This window comes from Vanellus vanellus, assembly GCF_965231255.1.
Source record: "Vanellus vanellus genome assembly, chromosome: 16".
Classification (NCBI taxonomy): Eukaryota; Metazoa; Chordata; class Aves; order Charadriiformes; family Charadriidae; genus Vanellus; species Vanellus vanellus.
This window is the reverse complement of record NC_138921.1, coordinates 10,727,403-10,748,283: the sequence shown is the minus strand read 5'-3', so window position 1 is coordinate 10,748,283 and position 20,881 is coordinate 10,727,403. Positions and strand designations below refer to the sequence as shown.

Sequence of the window (20,881 nt, the reverse complement as noted above, 5' to 3'; positions counted from 1 at the left end):
CCATGTCAGACCTCTTGAATTCCCAGGCTACCAAAGTTACCCATTCCTAGAAGCTAATTTTGTCTTTGGAGGTGAAGTGCAGGGCACCAAAGTCTCTATAAAGAAGATAAATGCGTTATTCCCAATTATTCCATAGGCAGTCCATTATTTCTGTTATTATCGTGCAGAGCACATGAAATTTTAATGTTTCACTGCTCCAGGCTGTCAAAGTCCTAGCACTCTTCAAAAATAAGGATGCAGACTTTATTTGGTCTTTGTGCGGGAAAATCAGGACATCTTTGTGCTTTTTCTTTTTGTCTACTTAGAAAAGGTAATACATATTGATTCTTCACTTGGAAATTTATCCTGGGCAAACTACTATGTACTCCTTGTGTGAAAAATAGCATGAATAGTCTCTAAAGCCTCCTCTATAATAAATATGAGCGAATATTGATTGTTTTTTCTTACGATTATGACTTTCAGTCTTGTAGGAAACAGACATGTTTGCTACTTCAGACTTCATTTGTGTTTTGGCAAAGAAGTGTGTACAACTGAAACCAAAAAGCACCAGTGAGACTTGCCATGGCTGTTGAGCTTTGTAGCTTCATGTGGGTTTTGAATTCAGTGCAGCTTCTTGCTGTTGCTGGTGCTTGTTATTTGTAGGTACCGAACCTCTGTTTTACTGGGTTTCAGTTTCAGCTGAGCTCTATGAAATCTAGTTATAATAACCCTGGCGTGTCTTCTTTGGGATATGGGTCGCTACTGTAGAAATGGGAGCAAAGACTGGCAGGCACTGACCGCCTGTCTGTCCCGCTGCCCTCCGTGGGCGGTGGGGCACAACGGGCAAAGTGCCCAACTCCTACCACACTAGTGCCGAGTTGTCCCGATTTCTTGGTTCTGATTGAAATTCTCTCTGCCCCAGTAACACGGGGATTGTGAATCGTAACTGCAGTTTAAATGTGAAATCTGAGTGTCTCGCATGGTTCACATCTGATGCAAATGTTTCTCTTCTTAAAAAAAAAAAAAAAAGAGAGGCCCATCAGGAGGAAAAGTCCAAGCACTGTTTTGGAAACCAAGAATTGTGGAAATATTACCTAATAGGAAAAGTATTCTTAAAACTGATCCTACTCTGTGCATCCCTTTAAGGGATTATGCTTTATGCCTGCCTTCTGGTCCCTGTCACAGCCCTTGTCATTGCCGAGACATTGTTTCCTGTTACAGAGCTCTGCGTTGGGCCTGGACAGTTGTATGGCAAAGGGAAATGTTTCTGCCTATGTCAAAATACTACAGGTGAATGGTGGGGAAAAAAAAAAAGTTTGTTTAGTTCTTTCATTATGGTTCTGTTGGATTAGGAAACGTGTCTGTTTTTAAATAGCCTTTTCAATATCAGTCAGACCAGTTGTTTTCCTTTAGCGGTACTTTCACATGAGTTAAGAAAAATAGAGGAGATTAAGAAAGGGTGTATAGAAGGAACATCTGCTTCTTGTTTTAGAAAAGCAATACGTTTTTAATATAAGAACACAGAGTAGCAGAAGAAGGCACAGCAAAAGGAAACAAAAAACCTTAACAAAAGACATTGTCATCTATTTCACTAAGCAGTTTTGGAAAGTTATCATGAATTTGTATCAGCATGACCACAAAATCTACTTTATTATGCTGATTATAAGGAGGGTGGGGAAAAGCTGTAACGATACTTCATTCATCTATCCAAAAAGGCCTTCTAGCAGTGTATGTGATTAGAATTTTGCAAGGCTGGTGGCTGGTTTGCACAGACAACTTTAAGTATTTGACTTTATTTGTATTAAAAGTGGTGTTTTCAAGGAGCCTAGGAGTGCAGAAGCAGCGTAAAGCGACACAGTCTTGGACCAGAAGAATAAACACAACACCCACTTGCATTAAAAGCCAGCCTTGGCAAGTAGTATCTCACAAAATTACTTCCTGGAAGAACCAGGCCAAATGCCCGGGTTTGGGGTAGTTTTGTATTTTTAACTTTGCTTCATCTGTGCTCAAAAACTACTTTCAGCCTGGCCCATCTAACTCAGATGTGTTAAAACAGATCACAGCATAAAAGACATAAATGAGCTCTTGGCTAGGGGAGAGTGGCCCCATGGGATTTGGTGTGTACAGCCTCAGCAATCTCCCCTTCAGGTGGGTCTACCAGTGAAAACAGTGATAGATTTAATTTCTTTTCATTTATTTACTTGCTAGTCCACCAAACTCTTCTCAAGCCCTGACAGTCAAGCTTGGTTTCATCTTCTGCCCAGTGTGAAGTTCTGCTAGCTCTGTGTGTGCTGGATGGAAGGGGAGGTGGGGAGATGGGGAGAGCAGAAAAGCTGCTCTGCATTACATTAAAACAAAATAAGGTCTTTTAAGCAATGAGTAACTGCTTCAACACGGGCACCTTGAGTGAAATAACTGGCATTTTAAATTACCTGATTTAAATTAGATCTCTTTGGAGCTAGACTGGATTCATTAATTTTGGAGAGCTAATATCTAGTTGGAGGTTATGCCCCGGGTCAGCTGGAGGCAATGAGGAGTGTCCCGACAAGTTTGATGGCGCTGGCTCTGCGTCAGCAATTCTGTCAATAACATGCAGGGAAGAAACTAGCTCTCGCCTGCTCTCCCGTTTGAATGGACTTGCTAAAACTCAAAGAAGTGACAAAATGTGTCCCAGGTGTTTCAGTATCAGTGACTTAACTTTGCACTCCTTAGTCCATCCTTAGATGTCTAAATCATGTACAGGTTTAGAGGGCTGTGTACGTATAAATTTTTTTCTTACATATGGATATAACTGTTTAACTGTAAGGACATATCAAAACCATCTGACTGCTATATTGCTAATTACTTAAATGAGACTATTTCTATAGAGGTAATATTTTCACTTTGTCATTCTTTGGAACAGAATTGTGCTTTAAGGGACACGAGAAATAATTTTTTCACGTAAGCATTAAGGCAGCTTTTCATACAGATCATCAGTTCAATCCTGTGTTTACTGGTGCTCACACAAGGCTGCCACACTGAGCCCCATTTCTCACTGACTGGCATCTAAAATTTTTAAACATCAAGTGTTTACTGATATAACTTTCTTGCTGCCCAAATTGAATTTCAGAGGTCCTTATCCTGCAGTTTCTGTGTCTGCGTGCCTTCCATTGAAGTCAACTCCATGCATCTCTAATGTAAATGAGCCGCCTTCTCTCTCTGGCTATTTTTCAGCCTTTCTGTGCTTTCCACTTATTACCATGATTTACAACAATATTGTGAGTATTATTAATCCAGATTGCAGTCAATGGGAGTTTGGCGTGGTTTTACTCTGCAGTACTGCATCTTCAATAGTTTTGGCTTCCGAGCTGAAAGAACGTGGCACTTGTCACTGCCCAGTGTTAACAAATATGTACAAAACACTCATCGTGCCCATATGCACCCGGCTAAAGAGAGAGGAAAAAGGGAAGAAATATATTGTTACATATTTGAGATCTTTAAAAGCGAGGAATGTATGAAAGCCATGAAAACCTAGCCTGTAGAGGATACGTGGCTGAGTGAGGCTGAGCAAGGTACTTCGTGCTCAGAAATTCCCAAGTCCAGGCCTTGGCGCTGACCTGCTGACGCTCTGCTGTGTTAACTCCCTGAGGGATCTATGTGAACATAACTTCTGTGTTAGGGTGGGAATCTTTTAGCTGTAAAATTGAAGAAAAGCCATTTGGGAGCAGTGCATGTGTGTTAAGGGAGATTATAATTTTAACTCAAAGGTTGTAGTCAGTTTCCATCGCCAAAAATGCAGCTTTCCTCAAGCAGTTTGGAAAAAAATGACTTTTATGCTATTTAGCACCCAAAACCTGAGAGAAGAGCTATTAAGCTTTTAACGCTGTCATGACATTGCAGCTAGAGTACATTCAGCGATGCCTGCCCCGGCTTTTCTAGGCACCGTGAAGCCTACCTGTGCTGTAAGCAGGTAACTGGAAGTGGATCAAAGAGACAAGCTGAGGAAAGGTGAGCACCAAGTAATAGTTTCAGTTTCTGTAGATCATAAGCAACTGTTTTACAGATGCACAGTGCCTGACAGCCCGCACTGGGACCTGCAAAGGGTCAGATGTCGTCTTGGCAGCTGTTGGATGAAGCCTGGTGGTTGGTGCTGTAAGAAAGATGGGATCCTGTTAAGAGCATGGCATTTTTATGTAAGGGAATGTGGACTTGGTAGTCTAAGAAAAATAGCGAGATCTTCTAAAGCTGTACACATTCAGAAGTAATCACATTTTTTTTTTTTTGCTATGCACAGTAATTAAAAAAAAAAAGTACCAGGACAATTTCCTCATCCGTTTCCTCCTCCTTTTACTTCTCTCTTTATAAAAATGCTATCTAGTAGAGCAGCCAAGACATTTTTCAGTCTGTTGCTCATGGGTTTTTTCATTACTTTTTTTGTTCTCACACTGCTTGCCCAATACAGCAGCTGTTAAATGGAGAACTCTGAGGACTGGGGTGTAGCATTCAATTAACAGTATTTTTGCAGGATATTGGTGTAGCATTCAATTAACAGTATTTTTGCAGGATATTGGTGTAGCATTCAATTAACAATATTTTTGCAGAAAATTAATACGTTGACTATTTTTAACTTCGGGTAAAGGAAGGATCAAACCCAACCCATATTTAGGTACATATGACAACCATTTCTAATTTCAGATGGCTTTATAGCCTCTGATATTTCACTGTTTTTTTCCTATATATAGTTGTCTGCCACAGTCTTCCACTCTTTGTGATACCATGTGATTTTATTTTTTTTTGACTGTATGATTGTACTATTAAGAAATACATTCATCGAGCTTTCACGTTAACCCTGAGAGCCTGAAGTATTTTGCTCAATGCTTCAGTAAGTGTGTGTTGGCATAGCTCTGTTGACAAAAATGGAACAACTAAAGGTCTGGCTTTTATAATTCCTATTGATAAGCTAAATTCATTTTTGTACAATTTGTAACATTTTTTTCATTACATTTTTTCATTATGTATTAGGGTGAATCAGTCAAACAGACTCTAAGTTAAAACAGTTTGCTGATCTAAGCCCAAGGTCTGTTGCAATGCAGTTTTCTCACAGCTTGGAAGTGACAGCCAATATAGCTACTACAGAAATAGGTGATTATTCTTTCTTCTCTTTCTTTGTCTGACTTTTTCCAGGGAACTGAGTAAATGAATGTACCTTAAAGTTTTAATTTTCTAGGTAATTAGGAGAAGTGGATTGTATAAGGCGGAACTGAAAGTTAGTAAACCATGTGGTCCTGGATAGGTCATGCTAACAGTCAGGATGTCACTGCAAGGACAGGAAATCCTTATATTGGAAGCATCATTTTAGTCTCTAATCCATAGATCAGAACCAAAATTGCTTTGAATTCATACACCTGTAAGAATATTTCAATGGGGCTGTGAACTGCACAAAGGACAGGAGCGTACTGGCAAGAGGCTTGCTTGTCTTAGTGCCTTTTCTTGCCACCTTCAAAATAATCCATGGTATTTTTGGAGGTTGAGAAAACAAGGCTTCAAAATCTCTGAATTAGCCAAAATGCTGTGTTTTGTAAACTGAGACAAGTGAACTCCAAATTGAACTTAATAAGGTAAATTATCGTCTGCTTTGGATGAGAGGAAGTCCAACACCCAGCACATTGGGCTTGGAGCTACTGAGTTTAGGTCAATGGCAGATCTGACCCACAGATGTGTCCTTCACATTGGAGAAAAATGCATATTGAATTAGAAGGTGCACACCCTCCTCCCTTGGTGGCCACCACTATGTAGCTAAATATTTGGTTTTTAAATTCAGGGGAGGAGAAACAAGCTAATCACATAAAGGTTCACCCCACCCTCTCTTTGGCTTTTCTCCCTTGGCAAGCCTTCCCAGCAGCAGCTGGCTGACTGTTTTTCTTTGGCAATTGTGTCCATGACGTTTCCTGCAACTAGGTTTTCCTGAAGGTTTCCAGCAGTCCTTTCAGCCCCCTACCCCCCTGTTTTGGCCTCTTCACCCACTAGCCGTGGCCTTGTGCCTAGTTCCCATCCCTATCCCCATCACGCATCCATGCACATCCTCTGTATGCTCTCAACACATACAATGAGCATCTGTGGTTTACTTCTGACTAATCTACCGAGAGTCAGTGGTTGGTGTAAGGGATGCTGAACAGAGACAGTCCTTCCACAAGATACCTGCTCCATCACACAGACACAGAGTTTGCACTGTTTCTCAGTGACAAGAGGTTGCTTTCCTCATTCAATGTAATTCTTTTTTGAAGAAGCTGCACGTACCCCTCTCCATGCAGGAGGGCTGATATAACAGACCTAGATTAGGGAGAACCGGTGCACGGATCCTGGATTACTTAGCGTGCTGGTACTTTCCCTTTCCACGCTACTGAAAGCTGCACAAACTGTCCTTTCGCAGGCTTTTATAAGCACTCAAGTGACTTAATCTTTCAGTGTAAAAGCCTACTTGTATATTAAGCTTTCTGTTATCAATGTCATTAAATCAATATCCTCAGTGCTACAGGATCCAAGTCACATATAAGCTGTCACACACAGTTTAACTTAAGAAATGCGGTATTGAGGTACAGCCAGTTCGTTTTTCATAGATTAGAGAGTACTTTGAAGTAGAGCTGTTGAAGATCAGAGAGGGTTTATTCCTCATTGTAGCCAGTTTCTTATATGTTGGGGGGGGTTCTATTCTAGTGTCAGTTTTGTTGCAGAACTTCAGTGAAGACTGAGAAGATGAGTGTTTTGTGCAGTTATCATAATTGGCACTGAAAAGCCTTGTGAGGTGTACGTCGTGTGTGTTAAAACATGGGAAGAGTAATTAGGCAAATTGGCATGGACCCTTCTTGTATACACATTATTTATCTGTTCTTTTTCCGTGTGGGTATGCATACAGTTCTGGACAGCTCAGAGACTGTGTAGCCTCGCTTGGTGTAGTCTAATGAGTGACATCTGCGTTTAGAGTTAAAGATGGAGAAAAACAATAGTTTGTCTCTTGCCAGAGATACTTAATTGAGGGTAAAACATACATCTGGCATTTATTTGTGTAAAGAGATACACAACTGAAGTGCTGTGTCTTCTTCCAAGCTGACCCTGCTGTGCCCTTTCCATTTAGTGTATTAAGAATCGAGATTTATCTAGAGATATCTTACAAATCAGAAATGACAGTTATTGTATGATCTTAGCTGTTATTACAGCAGATATTTCTCTCTCTCTCTCTCTCTTTTTAGCCACTGTTTGTCTGTCATACAAGTGAAGTAATTTGTAATACAAACCGACTATGGATTCTCTCAATTGCATGCTTCGGGAAAGCTATAGACATGATGGACTTAACATTATACGACATCATGGGCCGACATTATGCCACGTGCCCTTACTGCTGGTAAAACAGGATGAACTCTGCCAACAAAAATTTAAATTAACTGAAGTTGCAGAAGGCAGTTTTGCAGCCATGGGTTATGGCTCATCAGTCTTCTGCAGTTCCTGAACCAGTGCTTTTCAGGAATACCCTGAGCAGCAAGAGGCGGGATTAAGGGAAGGAAACAGTTTCTGAAAGACGCTCTGTATTTCACAGGTGGTTTGTGATTTGGAAGGTGTGTAGGACCCCTGCCGTTGTTAAAGGTGAGGTTCATGGTGGGGCACAGTCTGAAAGGAATGTGAAGTTCAGAATCAATGGATCTAGCAGGGAACATACCAGTTTGATCCTGAAGCTTTGCATGGGGCCTTCACACTGCAGCCAGCGATGGGGAAGGGCTTTCACAGGCAAGGAAGCAGTCCTATGTATTAATTAATGTCATATACTTGGTTTTCTATGTCTCTAACCACACCTGGAAGGAAAGTGGCATGAGCACATTGGGGGTTATATCAGTGAGATATTTCCTGGTGATGGGGGATGTGAATCTTGTCCCATTATCACTTCCCAGTGTGGCAGGGAGGTTTTACTGTTTGCTTTGCTCGTGGAAGAAGGCTACAGGATGCCACCAGAGTCAAAGGGGAAAATAGACACCCTTGGCAGATAAGTGGCAGCCTTTTCTCTTCACAAAGCTCTGCTTCTGTGAGTACCTGACCTGCAATCTCAGCTGTTTCTGTGATGAAAGCTTAGGGAAAACAGGGTGAGTCAAGGAACTAGAAATTTTGTCCAGGGATGTTGCTCAAGCAGATAAGAAAATTCCATTTATGTTATCCAGAGATGTGAGTTAAGAAGAAGTAAATGGCCTTATCTACAGCATAGCTACTTGAAGTGTGTGGAAATCCAGTACGAATGTGTGAATGCCCTGGGTTAGGCAAAAATGCTTTATTATCGCTAGTAAGGAGGGAACCGTTCTACCTTGTGCCTGACACTCGTTGTTGGACTTGTGGGCGAGGAGAAGGAAAATTGCATCAGGGACTTCTTGTACTTGGTTGAGTTTCAGCATGATGAGGCGGTGGGGTTTTTTTCGTTCTTTCTCTAAAACAAGGAAAGCAATACTTGGTTATCTTTCAGCTTGAGAGCAGAATTGTGTTGCAATAATCTAAGGGCTGTTAGTTTACCAGTGATTTGTTTTTGTTGAAGACTCCAGTAATCAAAAAAATGCCTTAAGGTAGGGTCTAACGCAATGTGGACTTTGGGGATTTATGTATTAGAAAGGGTTGAACAGATCCTGGAAATCCTCCAGTTTGCATATTTTGTCTATAACAAACTGTTACTTCACTCCAATATAATTTGAATTATTTCATCAAGAAACTGGTGTAACAGTGGAGAATGGGGTCTCAAAGCTTCCCGAATGGAGAAGATTGAGTTAATGGTTAAATCTGTTTATGGAAGATAGAAATTATGTCATCATAATGCTAAGGTGTGTTAAAATAAAATCGTGAATTACGGTATTGCTCTCAGTCGGATTGTATGTTTTAAAATACTCACTATTGTAGAAAGAAAAATGCCTGTGAGTTGGTCATTGTAATGCACATATTTCAGTGTTATTAATCCTAAAATGTGAGGTTCTTATTACCCAATGAGAACAAAACCCAGTGAAGCCAAATATATGCTGAAGAATAACAACCCAATCCTGCAAAAATTGACACATGTATGTCTGCTTATATACAATAAATAATCCTGCTTTGCTGTTTATTTAAATAGGACACAGATTTCTCACTCAAAGTGACATGAGTTTAATCCCAGTGTGTAAAATTAAGCCTGAATACCAGGCTTTGCATGTTTGGGGTTTGTGTTAAAGCCACGAAGACTGACAAAATTTGCTTTCAGTTATGGTGTGTTAATCTAGAATAAGTCTATTGAAGTTATTATAACAATGAGAGTTTAAAGTAGTTGAATAGCAGAATTTAGTTCTTTTAAGCATTCCTTCAGGGTTTGGATTTTCTTTCTTGCAGACTCCCAGACAATACAGCCAAGCACTAAATAAGAGTAACAGAGTTCATCTTTACTGTGCATTTCTGGACTACAGGTATGTTACGTAATTTCAAATTATTGAACTTGGTTTAATTAAATTACACTTCATTTGTGGTGTTATATATTACCTATATTCTTGTTCTCTTTCATTCATGGAAATAGTTAAAGAAATGGAGCCACTGGTTTACAAAAAACAATATCATAGCGGCTTCTTACCATAAACAGGAGACTTGTTATTCACAGACCCTATGTTAGGTAGGTAATTGAGAGACTGCAAAATTTTGGAATCAAAACTGCAGACTGATACAAATTGTCCTTATCTTGGTTTACGAGTATGTCCGCTTGGGCAGATGCTTGGATCTTTTAAGACTGCAAACATCCAGCAGAGCCGTTGTTTTCACTGGATCTGTGCCTGTGTCACAACACCATGTGAGAGCAGTATTTCAGAGCTGTGAATTTTGGCTAAGGCATGGAATGGAGAAATAGTATGCCCCTGAACAAAAATTAGAGTACAAGGGGCATAAATAGCACCTTAAATTTCACTCAGAAAACGGGAACTATGGAAAAGCAGTAGCTTTTTTTTTTTTTTTTAGCTCTGAATACATTTAATCAGGTTTTGATTTCCAAACATGCTGCTCTTCCTGAATCAATTGAGAAAGAATACAAATAGTCAATTTTAATTTCATGGGGATTAACAGTTTTTGAGCCATAACGGTATAAGCCTAATTTAATGTAAGCCTAATGTAGCAATGGCCCGCAATGCTGTGAGCCCTCCTGCCTGGCATGCACATGGGAAGGTCACTGTAATTGTTTCACTGAAGTTTTGTTACAAGTATGTTGAACTGTCCCAGCTGTTGGCAGTTACTCATTGTTATGGTTACTCACAAATTACAGTAAATTAGAAACAGATTTTACTGAAGCGAATTAATATGGCTGGGGCATTGTTCCTGTACTGTTTTCCACTGGGACTTGGGCCCTTGAGGCTTTGCCTCAGGATAGAAACTGAAATATGAAAGCTGTCCTTCCAAATGAGTTTTATTTATGTCAAGATGGTCTTATTCCCTAGTGCATGGTAGTTAAAGAATATGCAATTGATTTCTGACCTGCGGCAGACTCTCTTTGAGAACTCAAAGAGGTCCCAAAGGACAGAGGAAAGGTGAGGTAATACCTATCTTTAAAATAAATGCCAAGAATAATACAGATCGCTCAGTCTAGCTTCAGGACCCAGAATAATATCAAAAGTAATAAATGGTTCAGCAGCAGGCGGTTTAGGTGGGTGACCCACAGTGCCTGAGCCCAAGGAGCCCCCTCGGATGCGTGGCTGTGGCTTCTATGTCCCCACTCCACTGCAGGGCTGTGATAGCACGGGGCATTCTGGGTGTCCTTGGCTCCAGGAAGAAGCAAACTCTTAAGGATGACATTCCTGCACAGCCCTGGGAGCAGGCCACACAGCCCGCCCAGCCATGCCCTTGGTGGGGCAGGAGCTGCTCTTGCTGTCCCTGAGGATGAAGTGACACAAAGCAGTTGCCGTGGATGGGTCACCAGAAATCACGCTCAGTCTGCACTACACACTGTGACCAGATGAGTGGGACAGTGGACAAGGAAGAGGCAGCAGATGTTATATGCTTTCTTTTTTGACTTTTGCAAGATTATTGACTTGGCTGAAATTAGAGTTCTCAGAATACAGAAAATTGGGTTTGGGTGAAATGCCATAAATGGGTTGTACAGTGTAAAGAAAAAATGTTATCGTTCATTGGTTATAAAACTTGGAAGAAATCTCTAGAGACATTCATGTAGGGGTCTGATCTGGGCCCTGTTCCAGTCAATATTTTCCTTAACTATTTTCATGGTAGAATTGAGAAGACGCTAGCAGTCTTTGTGGATGCTTAGCCTGAGATGGCTTTCAAACCTTTTTATCTGCTGTGTAGTACAATGCATGTGAAATTAACCCGATAAGATGCATTTTGATAGAGATTATGTTCCATTTTTGTGTGCTTTGCAGCAATGGAACTGGTGTTTGGTCTAATGAAGGTTGTGTGCGTGAGAGTGGGGACCTCAACTACTCAGTGTGTCTTTGTAACCACCTCACTAACTTCGCCATTCTGATGCAAGTGGTGCCTCTGAAGGTGAGATAAAGCAAAGGAGTAAATTTGTCTGTTAAAAATGAAGTGTAAATATATGAGTTGCATCCTCACACCACATCAGTAAGTGTCTGGAACTGGGCTCATTTTTGCCCAACTCAGATTTATTCCACATCTTGCTTTCTGGGATTACATTTCAATACTTCTTGACTACTTTTTAAAACTTTGGGGAACTGAAATGGAGCATGAAATGAAACACATCTATGGTAGGTGGGAATTCTTTTTACTTTATTCTCACCCTTTTGCCATGATTTCTTAAAGTGCAAGGAAAAAGCACTAGAGGACATTGTACAGGTGACCCTGGCTTTTATGATGTGTTTTCAAGACAGAGACAGCTGAGATGTGGCTGTTAAAGGGTTTGGTAACTAGACTTGTGGAATATGAACAGCCAAGCTTGAACTCCATGTGAAGCAAGCTCTGCTGCCAGCTGGCCCCTACCTTTGTCCCCACCAGCTTTCCAAGTGCCTCCCGGCTGCTGTTTCTTCACCTCATTGCCAAGTAGGGGCTTGTGTAGAAGGAGCATGAGAAAGAAAATGGTGGTTTAGAGTTGTGTGTGAACACCTTATGTATAGTTTTCTCTACGCTCAGTTCCTTTGTCCACAGCGTTATCAAGCAAGTCTCTTTTCAGCTGGAATATGACACTTGCCCTGTTTACCCAGGACCTTATGCTTGCTATTTGTACTCATCACTGGTTCCAGATGAAGCTTTGATGGCAAATGTGTTGCTTTCCTCATGAGACATGTTCTTCTCTTCGTGATACCTTATGATGCCTTGAGATTTCCTCAGAGGTGGAGCAGAGTGTCTGCTCCTTGCAGGTGAAGTGCTGGTTTATGCCTGCTGAAGGACTCCCTCTACAAAACTCAGCGCCAGGCAAGGTCAGCCCCATCTTGGCTCTTAGCAGACAAACAAGCACTGCCACGAGCACGAGAAATATATTTTTAGTACTTTATTTGGGTGTGCTACTGTCAGGGAGGATCAAATGGAGGTAGCGAGAAAGCCCTGCTCGGACAACCCTCGGTTAATAAATAATGAAGGTATAATAGAAATGATTTACAAACCATCTATTTAAAGAAATGTATACTGATTGTCTGTCAAATTTATACTCTCTGGCACATTCTCAGCTTTCTACAGACACCATCCTAATAATATAAATTAACAGACTGAAGAAGAGCTTCGGTAGGACAGTAGGAATCCTGCTGTCCCATTTATCACTGTGTGCCGCTAACAAGCGTGGTGTCCTCTGTGGTACAGCTAGAGGGGTTTTGTCAGCTCTGTTGGCATGGATGCTTTCACTATATGGCCATGTCTCTGGTTCCTGTTAATTGGTTTGAATGATGGCTTTGCTCTTTTAGACAGTAGTTTTGTGGAGGCAGCTACTGCTGGGGGATGGGCTGCACAAGGGTTCCTGCAGATGGATACAAAACTGACCTTGCAGCGTAAGGGAACTCTAATCGGGGTTATACCACTGAGCAGCTCCAAAGCCTTTTCAAGGACTGAATCATCCCAGACCGCTATTAGGAGTAACAGGATTCAGTAACACTGTTAGCACAGCTGCTCACACGGTACTCCTGGTTAGACGGTGTAGTGCCAACCAAGACAGGGTTACAGTTTAGAACAAGATGGTCTCTGCTATCCAAAGAGCTTAATTAATACCCACAGTCCTTTGTATTAGTCTAACCATTTGAAGATGGGGGTATCTTGTTCAGATCGACCACTTTTTATCTAACTGTTATTATTACTTGTAAAGCACCTAATGACCCCAGCTGGTTTCCAAGTATGATTTCTCTAGGAACTCTTTATACTTGTAATAAAACGCAGCTTTGCCTGAAGAGGTTCCCGTCTTGTGAGACAAAAGTAGAATGGGAGAAATGCACCATTATTAGCCCGGTTTTAAAGAGCAGTATACAGGGATTTAGCCAGGATTAAACAGAGTATCCACCATTTAAATGCCAGTGAAAGATTACTTGATTTTTCAGTGGGGAATAGTTCTGAAAAGTCTCACTTTCAAATAAATAGATTTGAGATTGTCATGATTAATGAGATGCTGCAATAAGTTCTAATCTTATGCAATATTAGTAATTGGAGTTCAAAGATATTTTATATCAAAGTCTTTGGAATCAAGCTTTCCTAAAAAGGTCTGAAATGCATAACTAGGAGAGGCTGGACATGAATGGACTGTCCAGTTCCTCACAGTTGTTTAATCGTTCTATTTTCAGTATTTTCCCCCTTCTTAACTTCTTGGTCTAATGCATTTGCATTTGTCAAAGTTTGTGTGGAGTGTTTTTGCATTGCTTTTTTTTCTTTATGATAATCTAGAAAACAAAATGAAAGTGCTGCTGAGCTCTTACATGGATGTGTGAGACACACAGACCCAGTCACTCTGATGCATAAAAACGTTCCGTACGTGACATAGTACTGTAAAAGTCTGTATAAAACAGGGTTTTTTTTTTAAATGAAACTTAATTCCCATCATTTTCTGTTATATTTTGACCCCTTCCACCTAAAGTCCCATTTCTGAACAGAAAAAAGATGGGAATTTATAAATTTGTGGCATGAAAAGTGAAGTACTGAAAGATGATAGGAGTATTTCTAATAGAGAGTCCGTATGTTCCTAGTGCAAATCCATGAGAATTCAAAATGCTCTCAGCAGCTTTCAGTGGAAGATTGTGCAGGCTAGGTAGAAAATATGCATTTGTTTCTAACCTCTTAAAGTTTGCCTAAAACCAAATTTTGCATGCGCCTCAATTAGCAGAATTTATTAATGCATTGTAGCTTGGAGTAATTTGGGTTCACTGGTCTGCAGAGCAATGAACCTGAAGGATGCCTCGACGTGGCTGCTTTGCCCTGCCCTCCCGTCACCTGCACAAGCGTGACGTTATGGCGAGGTGGCAACGACAGTGGGGTCTCAGGTAATATCACTGCCAACAGGCCAATCCACGATGTCATCCCTTCAACGTGCTTTAATTCCTGTTCCTCTCGTTTGGCTATTATGTAGTCCCTCCCTCAGACTTCATCAGAAGATCTCATCCCGAATCTTTGACCGAGATATGCCCTTTACATTGACTGTTTAGGGTTATCTTGCGGTAGTAATTTTTTTAACCAGTGGAAAAAAATTGGTATCTTCATTGTGTAATTGGCCTGAAGTTAAGATTCGAGCAAAGACAAGCTGCCCGGCTTTTGAGCTGTACAAGCAGACTATGCTCAGCTACAAATTCCTAAAACATTTGCTAAGTATTTGCTTCACGTGTCTAAGCAATAGAGACTACTGAATCTGCTAGACAATTGGAACCTCCTCCCATGCGTCCTTGGAACCCTGTTAAGTAAATGTTAAAATGCTGTGGATTTTAAAAACATACGCGTGTTTATTCACCGTGTTCTGAAATTCATGAGCCAAGGTTCAAAGGGCCCATATAAATCACCCGCTGGAATACTAGATTGTCAGTGCTCTAAGAAATTGTTGCAATTATGTTATATTCGAACTTGAACTTTTGTATATTTTATTTTTCTTTTCATAAATGGAGCTCATAGATAATATGAGACAAGAAAAAGAGAGGGTGGGAGTATGCAATTGCCCACATTTGAACAGTTCTGTTTATATAGCTATTATATATCTGTGGCCATATAAATGGAAGTGGATGAAATTTTCCCACATGAACACTATTTTTGACAGAACGTTTATTTTTTGTCTAGATTCTGTTTCTTACAAAAAGGGCTCTGCTTTTCATGAAAAATGTAAATAAATTATTGGAAATGGATTGCCTGAAAACTGGAGGGGTTTTCATCAAAAGCTGTGTTTTTGGTTCAAACAAGTGACTTCATTCTTCATGGGAATTCTACTTTGGGTGCTTTATACTTCCATGCTCCTATGGAAAGTATCATTTCCCTTTCTCTCCATCGCACCGATAAATGCAGCTCTCGGGGCAGCACAAACAGGCCGAGATCCTCTCCAAGGGCACCGTAACAGCCTTTAACCTAACGCACCAGTCAGCAGATCGGTAAACCCACGTACGAATAGTTCTACCACCCCTTGCAGAAAGGCAGGCAGATGCACAGAAAACAGTTTAAAAAAAAAAAAAAACAAACTGGGGGAAATCAACAATTCTAAAGAGATGTAATACAGAGCAGTATGTGTGTAGCAGCTTCAGACCTGGGAGACCATCCCTGGGGAGAGCGCTGTTGATGTGGAAATCCATGAACTCTTGAGGGGAGTTCAGTGAGATAAGTGTTCTGACTCTCTCAGCTTCATGAGATTGAGTTTTCTTTGTGTTTTTTTGTTTTGTTTTGTTTTTTAAGCAAAAAGAAAAAGAAGCATAAGCTTTCCATAAATGAGACATTGCAGTTTTTAAAAGAGTTTGCTGTTCAGAACTGGAGAGTACGGCATACTCTCTGAGTTCAGACAAAGCCAAGCTGTCTCTCAGCAACAAATACTGAAAATAAGTGACCTTCCTCAGAAGTAACCTGCCGCATAAATACTTGTGGCAAGCATTTCTAATGACCAGAGCGCTGAGCTTGTATGATAACTATTTGTCAAGGATGGTGACTTTTTCTTCTGAGTTATGCTAAATTTGAGCAAGAATCTCCTTGCTTAACTCCTTCTCTTTGTTCCTTCACATGGTAGAGTCTAGCTTTTTCCACTTACAGAACAATAGTGTGATCCAGACCTTGTCAGCTTTGACACGCTGTGAACCTGCCCAGTGCCTCCCTTCCTGCTAGTACTGGTCCAGCTCATTTTCACGCCTCCACCAATATCCAGCAGATCTCTCTATGTATTTACACAGTTTGTGCAGTTCTTTTGGGCATAAATGCCTTTTTGTCTTTTCAAGATTCTTTGCATTACGATTTTATCATAAGCTACAGAACTATGTTAATAATTTATGCACCTGGCTTGGGGAGGAATTGCAGTGTGTCACGCGGATTTAATTTTGCTTCAGTGAGACATTCATAGGAACAAAATTGTAGGATATCTTGCATCCGATGGTGCTTTCTCTTAAATACTTGAAGTATTGTGAGATGAGGAATGCTGACAAATTGTTAGGTGATTATGGAGCAGACTGTCAGGTGTGTCTAATTTCCAGGGAGCATAGAAATGCAAGAAAGTTCTTAGGAACAAGCTGCGAGTCCTTGATTTTTCTTCTTGATCTTTACTCAAAACAGGTTAGATTAATTCACTCGCTATTCTACTGTATGCCAGCTGGAAGTAATCTCCAGAGGCTGAAATCTGCTGAGATGAAAAAGCATGTTTATTCCAATATTTCAGAGAAAGAAATTGAAAGAGAGAGGTCACAAAGAAAAATTTTAAATTCTGGAATTTTGACTTGAATGTGACAAAATGAACCTCCACTCTGATATCTGTGTGCTATACAGCAGCGTGTGAAGAAAAAGGATGTTGAATGCTGTGAATTAGCTAAAAGCCAAGCTCAGATTACAAGTGTAGTTGAACACTGCTCCGGATTTTATATTAGTTTCAGCAAGAGCTTGAACGCACTAAAGTCGCAGTGATTGTGAAAGAACGGTATGAACAATACTGCTGATTAGCTTGAGGTCCATGGATGCAGTCTGGCTGCTTTCGGTGATGCAGGGGATTAGCAGTTGTAACAAGTTTATTTCAGGAATGAAATAACCATCTTGGAAAAACTTACAACCATGTGGTGCTCAGATGTCAGCCTGGCACTGACCTGTTAGCCTGCTGATGAATTGGCCGACGTGGAACGCCGAAATTATTTGTGTCTTTATCACTCTGCTGTTATGTCTGTATCACGGCTGGCCCGAATTCATGCTTGCTTGCTGAGATTCATTTATCACATTGCTTTTAACTTGAGAAATGATAGCATTTATTTGGAGTTTCGGAGATTAGTGGTCATCAACTGGTTTAAATGAATAAATAAGTTAATTGAAGGTAAAATGTGACCGAAGATGAGCAGAATGTTCCTGAAGGGACATGCTCAGCCCTTGATTGCCTTTGTGAAGTTGCATGGATGTAATTAAGCTCAGCACACGATCAGCATTTGGAGACTCAGTTGAGAAGTCTTTTCTCACAACTCTGATCAAGTTAGTAAGACTGAGAATTTTACAGTTGCATCTCCCCAACAATATGTCTCAGAGGGATGTTCAGGGTAGTTGTGCAGATATTAACTAATTCGTATACCCCTCCTCTGGGAAACTCATTGCTCTGATCAATCTTCTCTTTCTGATGGGGGAAATTGAGGTAGAGTAAAAAGTTCCTCATAGCAAATCATTGCTAAAGCTGCACTCCTGGGGGGGCTTCGTGTCTGTCTTTCTCCTTCCTTGATCCACAGAACAGTGTTCCAGCCTTTGCTTCGTCTGGTGCAGTCAGGAGAAACCCGTACTGCCAGCTGCCCTGCAGCGTTATGGTTGGGGAGACAATCCTGCGTTAGTGTAGCTGTGGTAGGAAAAAAAAAAATCCATTTAGTTTGACATGTTTACACTGGTTTATGTTTGCTGCTTCTGGAGAAAGTCCAAGTAGAGGGCACCCAGGGCGATGTGCTCCCCGTGGTGGCTTTCTTGAAGTACTGTAGCACGATGGTCCTCTGCTGTGCTGCGGGCTTGAACCTGGATAGGAACAGCAGAGGATGGGAAAGGAGATGTTCCCTCAAGTAGGCATCCTCTGTGGGCACAGAGCCTGGGGAGGTCTCAACCTGTGATGCCACCTCCTGCACCCAGCACCCAGCAGTACCTTGCACTGGAGGGGACACGGCTGGTGGAGTGGTCCCATTTCTGGGGTGGGGGGACAGATGAAGCTGGGAGGAGAGAGGTGAGCGCAGTCAGATGGAAGGATGTCACGAGGCGCTTCCTAGACAGCAGGAACCAAACCCAACAAGGAGTAAACCGCATTTCAAAAGCACTCCAACGAAAATTCAGACGTTATTATTTTATTTTGGGCAGCTTTACTTCCTCTCATCAGTCAGTGGGGCCCTATGCTCCTGCCAGGAAACATGCCAGCCATCTGGCAGTTTTTATTTTTATAGTGATCCAACAACTACAAAGCATGCCAGGCTATTTGTACCATCTGCCACATAAATGTCATTTCAGCAGAAGGATGGTGGACACCTGGGGACCCAGAGTTCAAAAATCCTTTTAAAGGGGAAATCATTGTCTCCCACAGCAAAATAGAGTTTGAGGTTTGGGTCCCCCTCCCCCAGGTGACCAATGCAGGACACAGCTGTACTATTTATGGCTCCTATACCATTCTCTTAAATTCCCCCCCCCCCCCCCTATTTTTTTCCTCTTCCTGTCTTTTCCACTTGTGAGGGTATAAAAATGACTACTATAAAGTTTACATGCGGTTGGACATTTCCAGCAAAGTAATAGTGTCGCACAATCTGTGGTAGAAATTGTTCAAATTTTAAACACATTTTCTGCATTTCTAAAGCTTGATATTACTTCATTTTTCATCTTCTTTGTAGCTCTTGTTCCATAATTCAGAAGGGAGGATCAATCAATAGAGTTCAAGCTGCCCACCAATGGGCTTGAAAGCAGAGAAGCATTTATAAAAGGGAAAATATTTTAAAATGTCTGATCTTACAGCTGGAGCTATAGAGACAACCCATAGCATCTTTAGGGAGCCCTGGATTTTGAAAAGGCATGGGGATTTGGCTGTGAGGTTCTATTTACAAAAGGAAGGACAACCCAAACTACTTCTTTGGGGCAATATGTGTGTTTTTATTTTATTTTTCACTGTTATAGCTGAGTTTGACAGCAAGTTTTGATAATGTATGGCTGACTGAGAACAAAGTACATCTATTCGTGTTTATAAAGGCTGTTTTAAAAATGTCCTAATATTGTGAAATACTTTAAAAATATGCGGGATAGGTGTGTAATTTGTAAGTTTGGAGCCTTGTTTTCCTAAATCTAATATCGCAGTTATTAATCAAACATTGCACTCAGGGGGCATTAAAATAGCAGTGTGAAATGATAACTTTTTTCCTTAAATTTTTCAGCTAGCTGAGGTTCAGATTATATACTCTAATAGGACAATGAAATGGAAATAATGTGGCATTCTCCTATTTCTGCCGTTTTGTAATTTTAATATAATTACTTTTCTCAGCATGCTTTTCATTGCTGGGAACATAAAAAGAATAATGCCTTAGTTCAGTAATTTTTCTTTTGTGTTGCATATTTAAAAATTGGATAGGCGTTGCAATTTTTTTGGTCCTTGTTTATTACCATTGACAGTTTATTTAACTGAAGAGATCTCTACAGACAGTTTAGACAGCCCTTACCCAGGAGATGAACAAAGATAAATCAGCCTGTGTGTTTATTCTAGCATTGCTTTGTAAACTTTCTTTGCTCTTTGTCGCTCTCTCCACTTCCCCCTCCATTTATATTGCAGTGAATGTTGTCCCCATGGAGGAACACATCTCGTTGATGTGTTCATGTATGATTGTGCATCATATTTCTCTTGTCCTCACTATGCTCACGCTCATCTTTCCTGAAAATTGAGCACTAATCTTGATTTTTAATTCAGAGCCGTTGTTCATTCCTTTGCTATTCCATTCCTATGCCAGTACAGCTCTGTTGATTTTGATGGGAGGAAATGGGAGACTTTCTGGTTCTGTCCTTAATCCCATAGAATTACATGGAAAAAGTTGGACTAGTGCTGCAGGATACTAAACCCCTCAAATTCGTTCAAGAATTGTTTGGCAGTTAATGAATTTCACTCAACAGAGGAGAACAAAAACCGGCTTTTTATTGTGGAAAAGCACAAATATTTAACAGTGCTATAATGGTCACAAGAACTCTTTTGTTTGAGGAGCATGAAACAGGACTCTATTTTAATCAGAATACTTAACAAAATAACATAGACTTCCTTTCTATGGTGAAAATGAAAGGACTGAGCCATTTGGCAGCTATGTCCTCTTGCTGACTAAAGGATTTCCCCGTGCAGTATAAAAATGTTATGATACCGCACCTTCGTCCATCACTGTTCTGTGTTGACTGTCTTTAAATTTAGTCATTCTGTACTCTTGAGTTCACTCTGTCTCCTGTATTGGCCTTTTTATGCCCTTTCTCCCCAAAGTGTGGCGTAGGGGGCATTCAGGGCTGGGTACCTGGAGACTCCTGGCTGCAGTGCAAGCCACAGCTAGCCGCAGTCCTGAGCTGAAAGGGATGTTTCTGAATCAAAGCCCAAGCCTGGAATAAAGGAGGTATACGTACTCATTTTCATTGAATTTTACTGGGAGCTGGGTATTTAATTATCCTCAGCTGCTCTGAAAAATCTCAGACTCGGAGTCTGGCAAGAGGCAATAACTTCTCTGCCTGCGAGAGCCTGCGGGACCCAGGCTGGGTTCTATTCTGTGGACTTTGGTTTGGGTGTTAATTGGAGAACAGGATGGGTCTGCTCTTGCTGGAACAGAAAGCA

General features: G+C 40.9%; 1 protein-coding gene across 1 annotated transcript in view; it reads left to right on the top strand.

The window, feature by feature from the left end:
* Positions 1-20,881, top strand: part of ADGRD1 (adhesion G protein-coupled receptor D1) — a gene marked incomplete at both ends in the record, with an annotated part of 161,575 nt that overhangs the window by 82,064 nt on the left and 58,630 nt on the right. The window contains 2 exons of the mRNA XM_082491509.1: positions 9,343-9,416; positions 11,364-11,487. Of these exons, the coding sequence (XP_082347635.1) occupies positions 9,343-9,416; positions 11,364-11,487 (198 nt within the window). The remainder of the gene's footprint in view (positions 1-9,342; positions 9,417-11,363; positions 11,488-20,881) is intronic.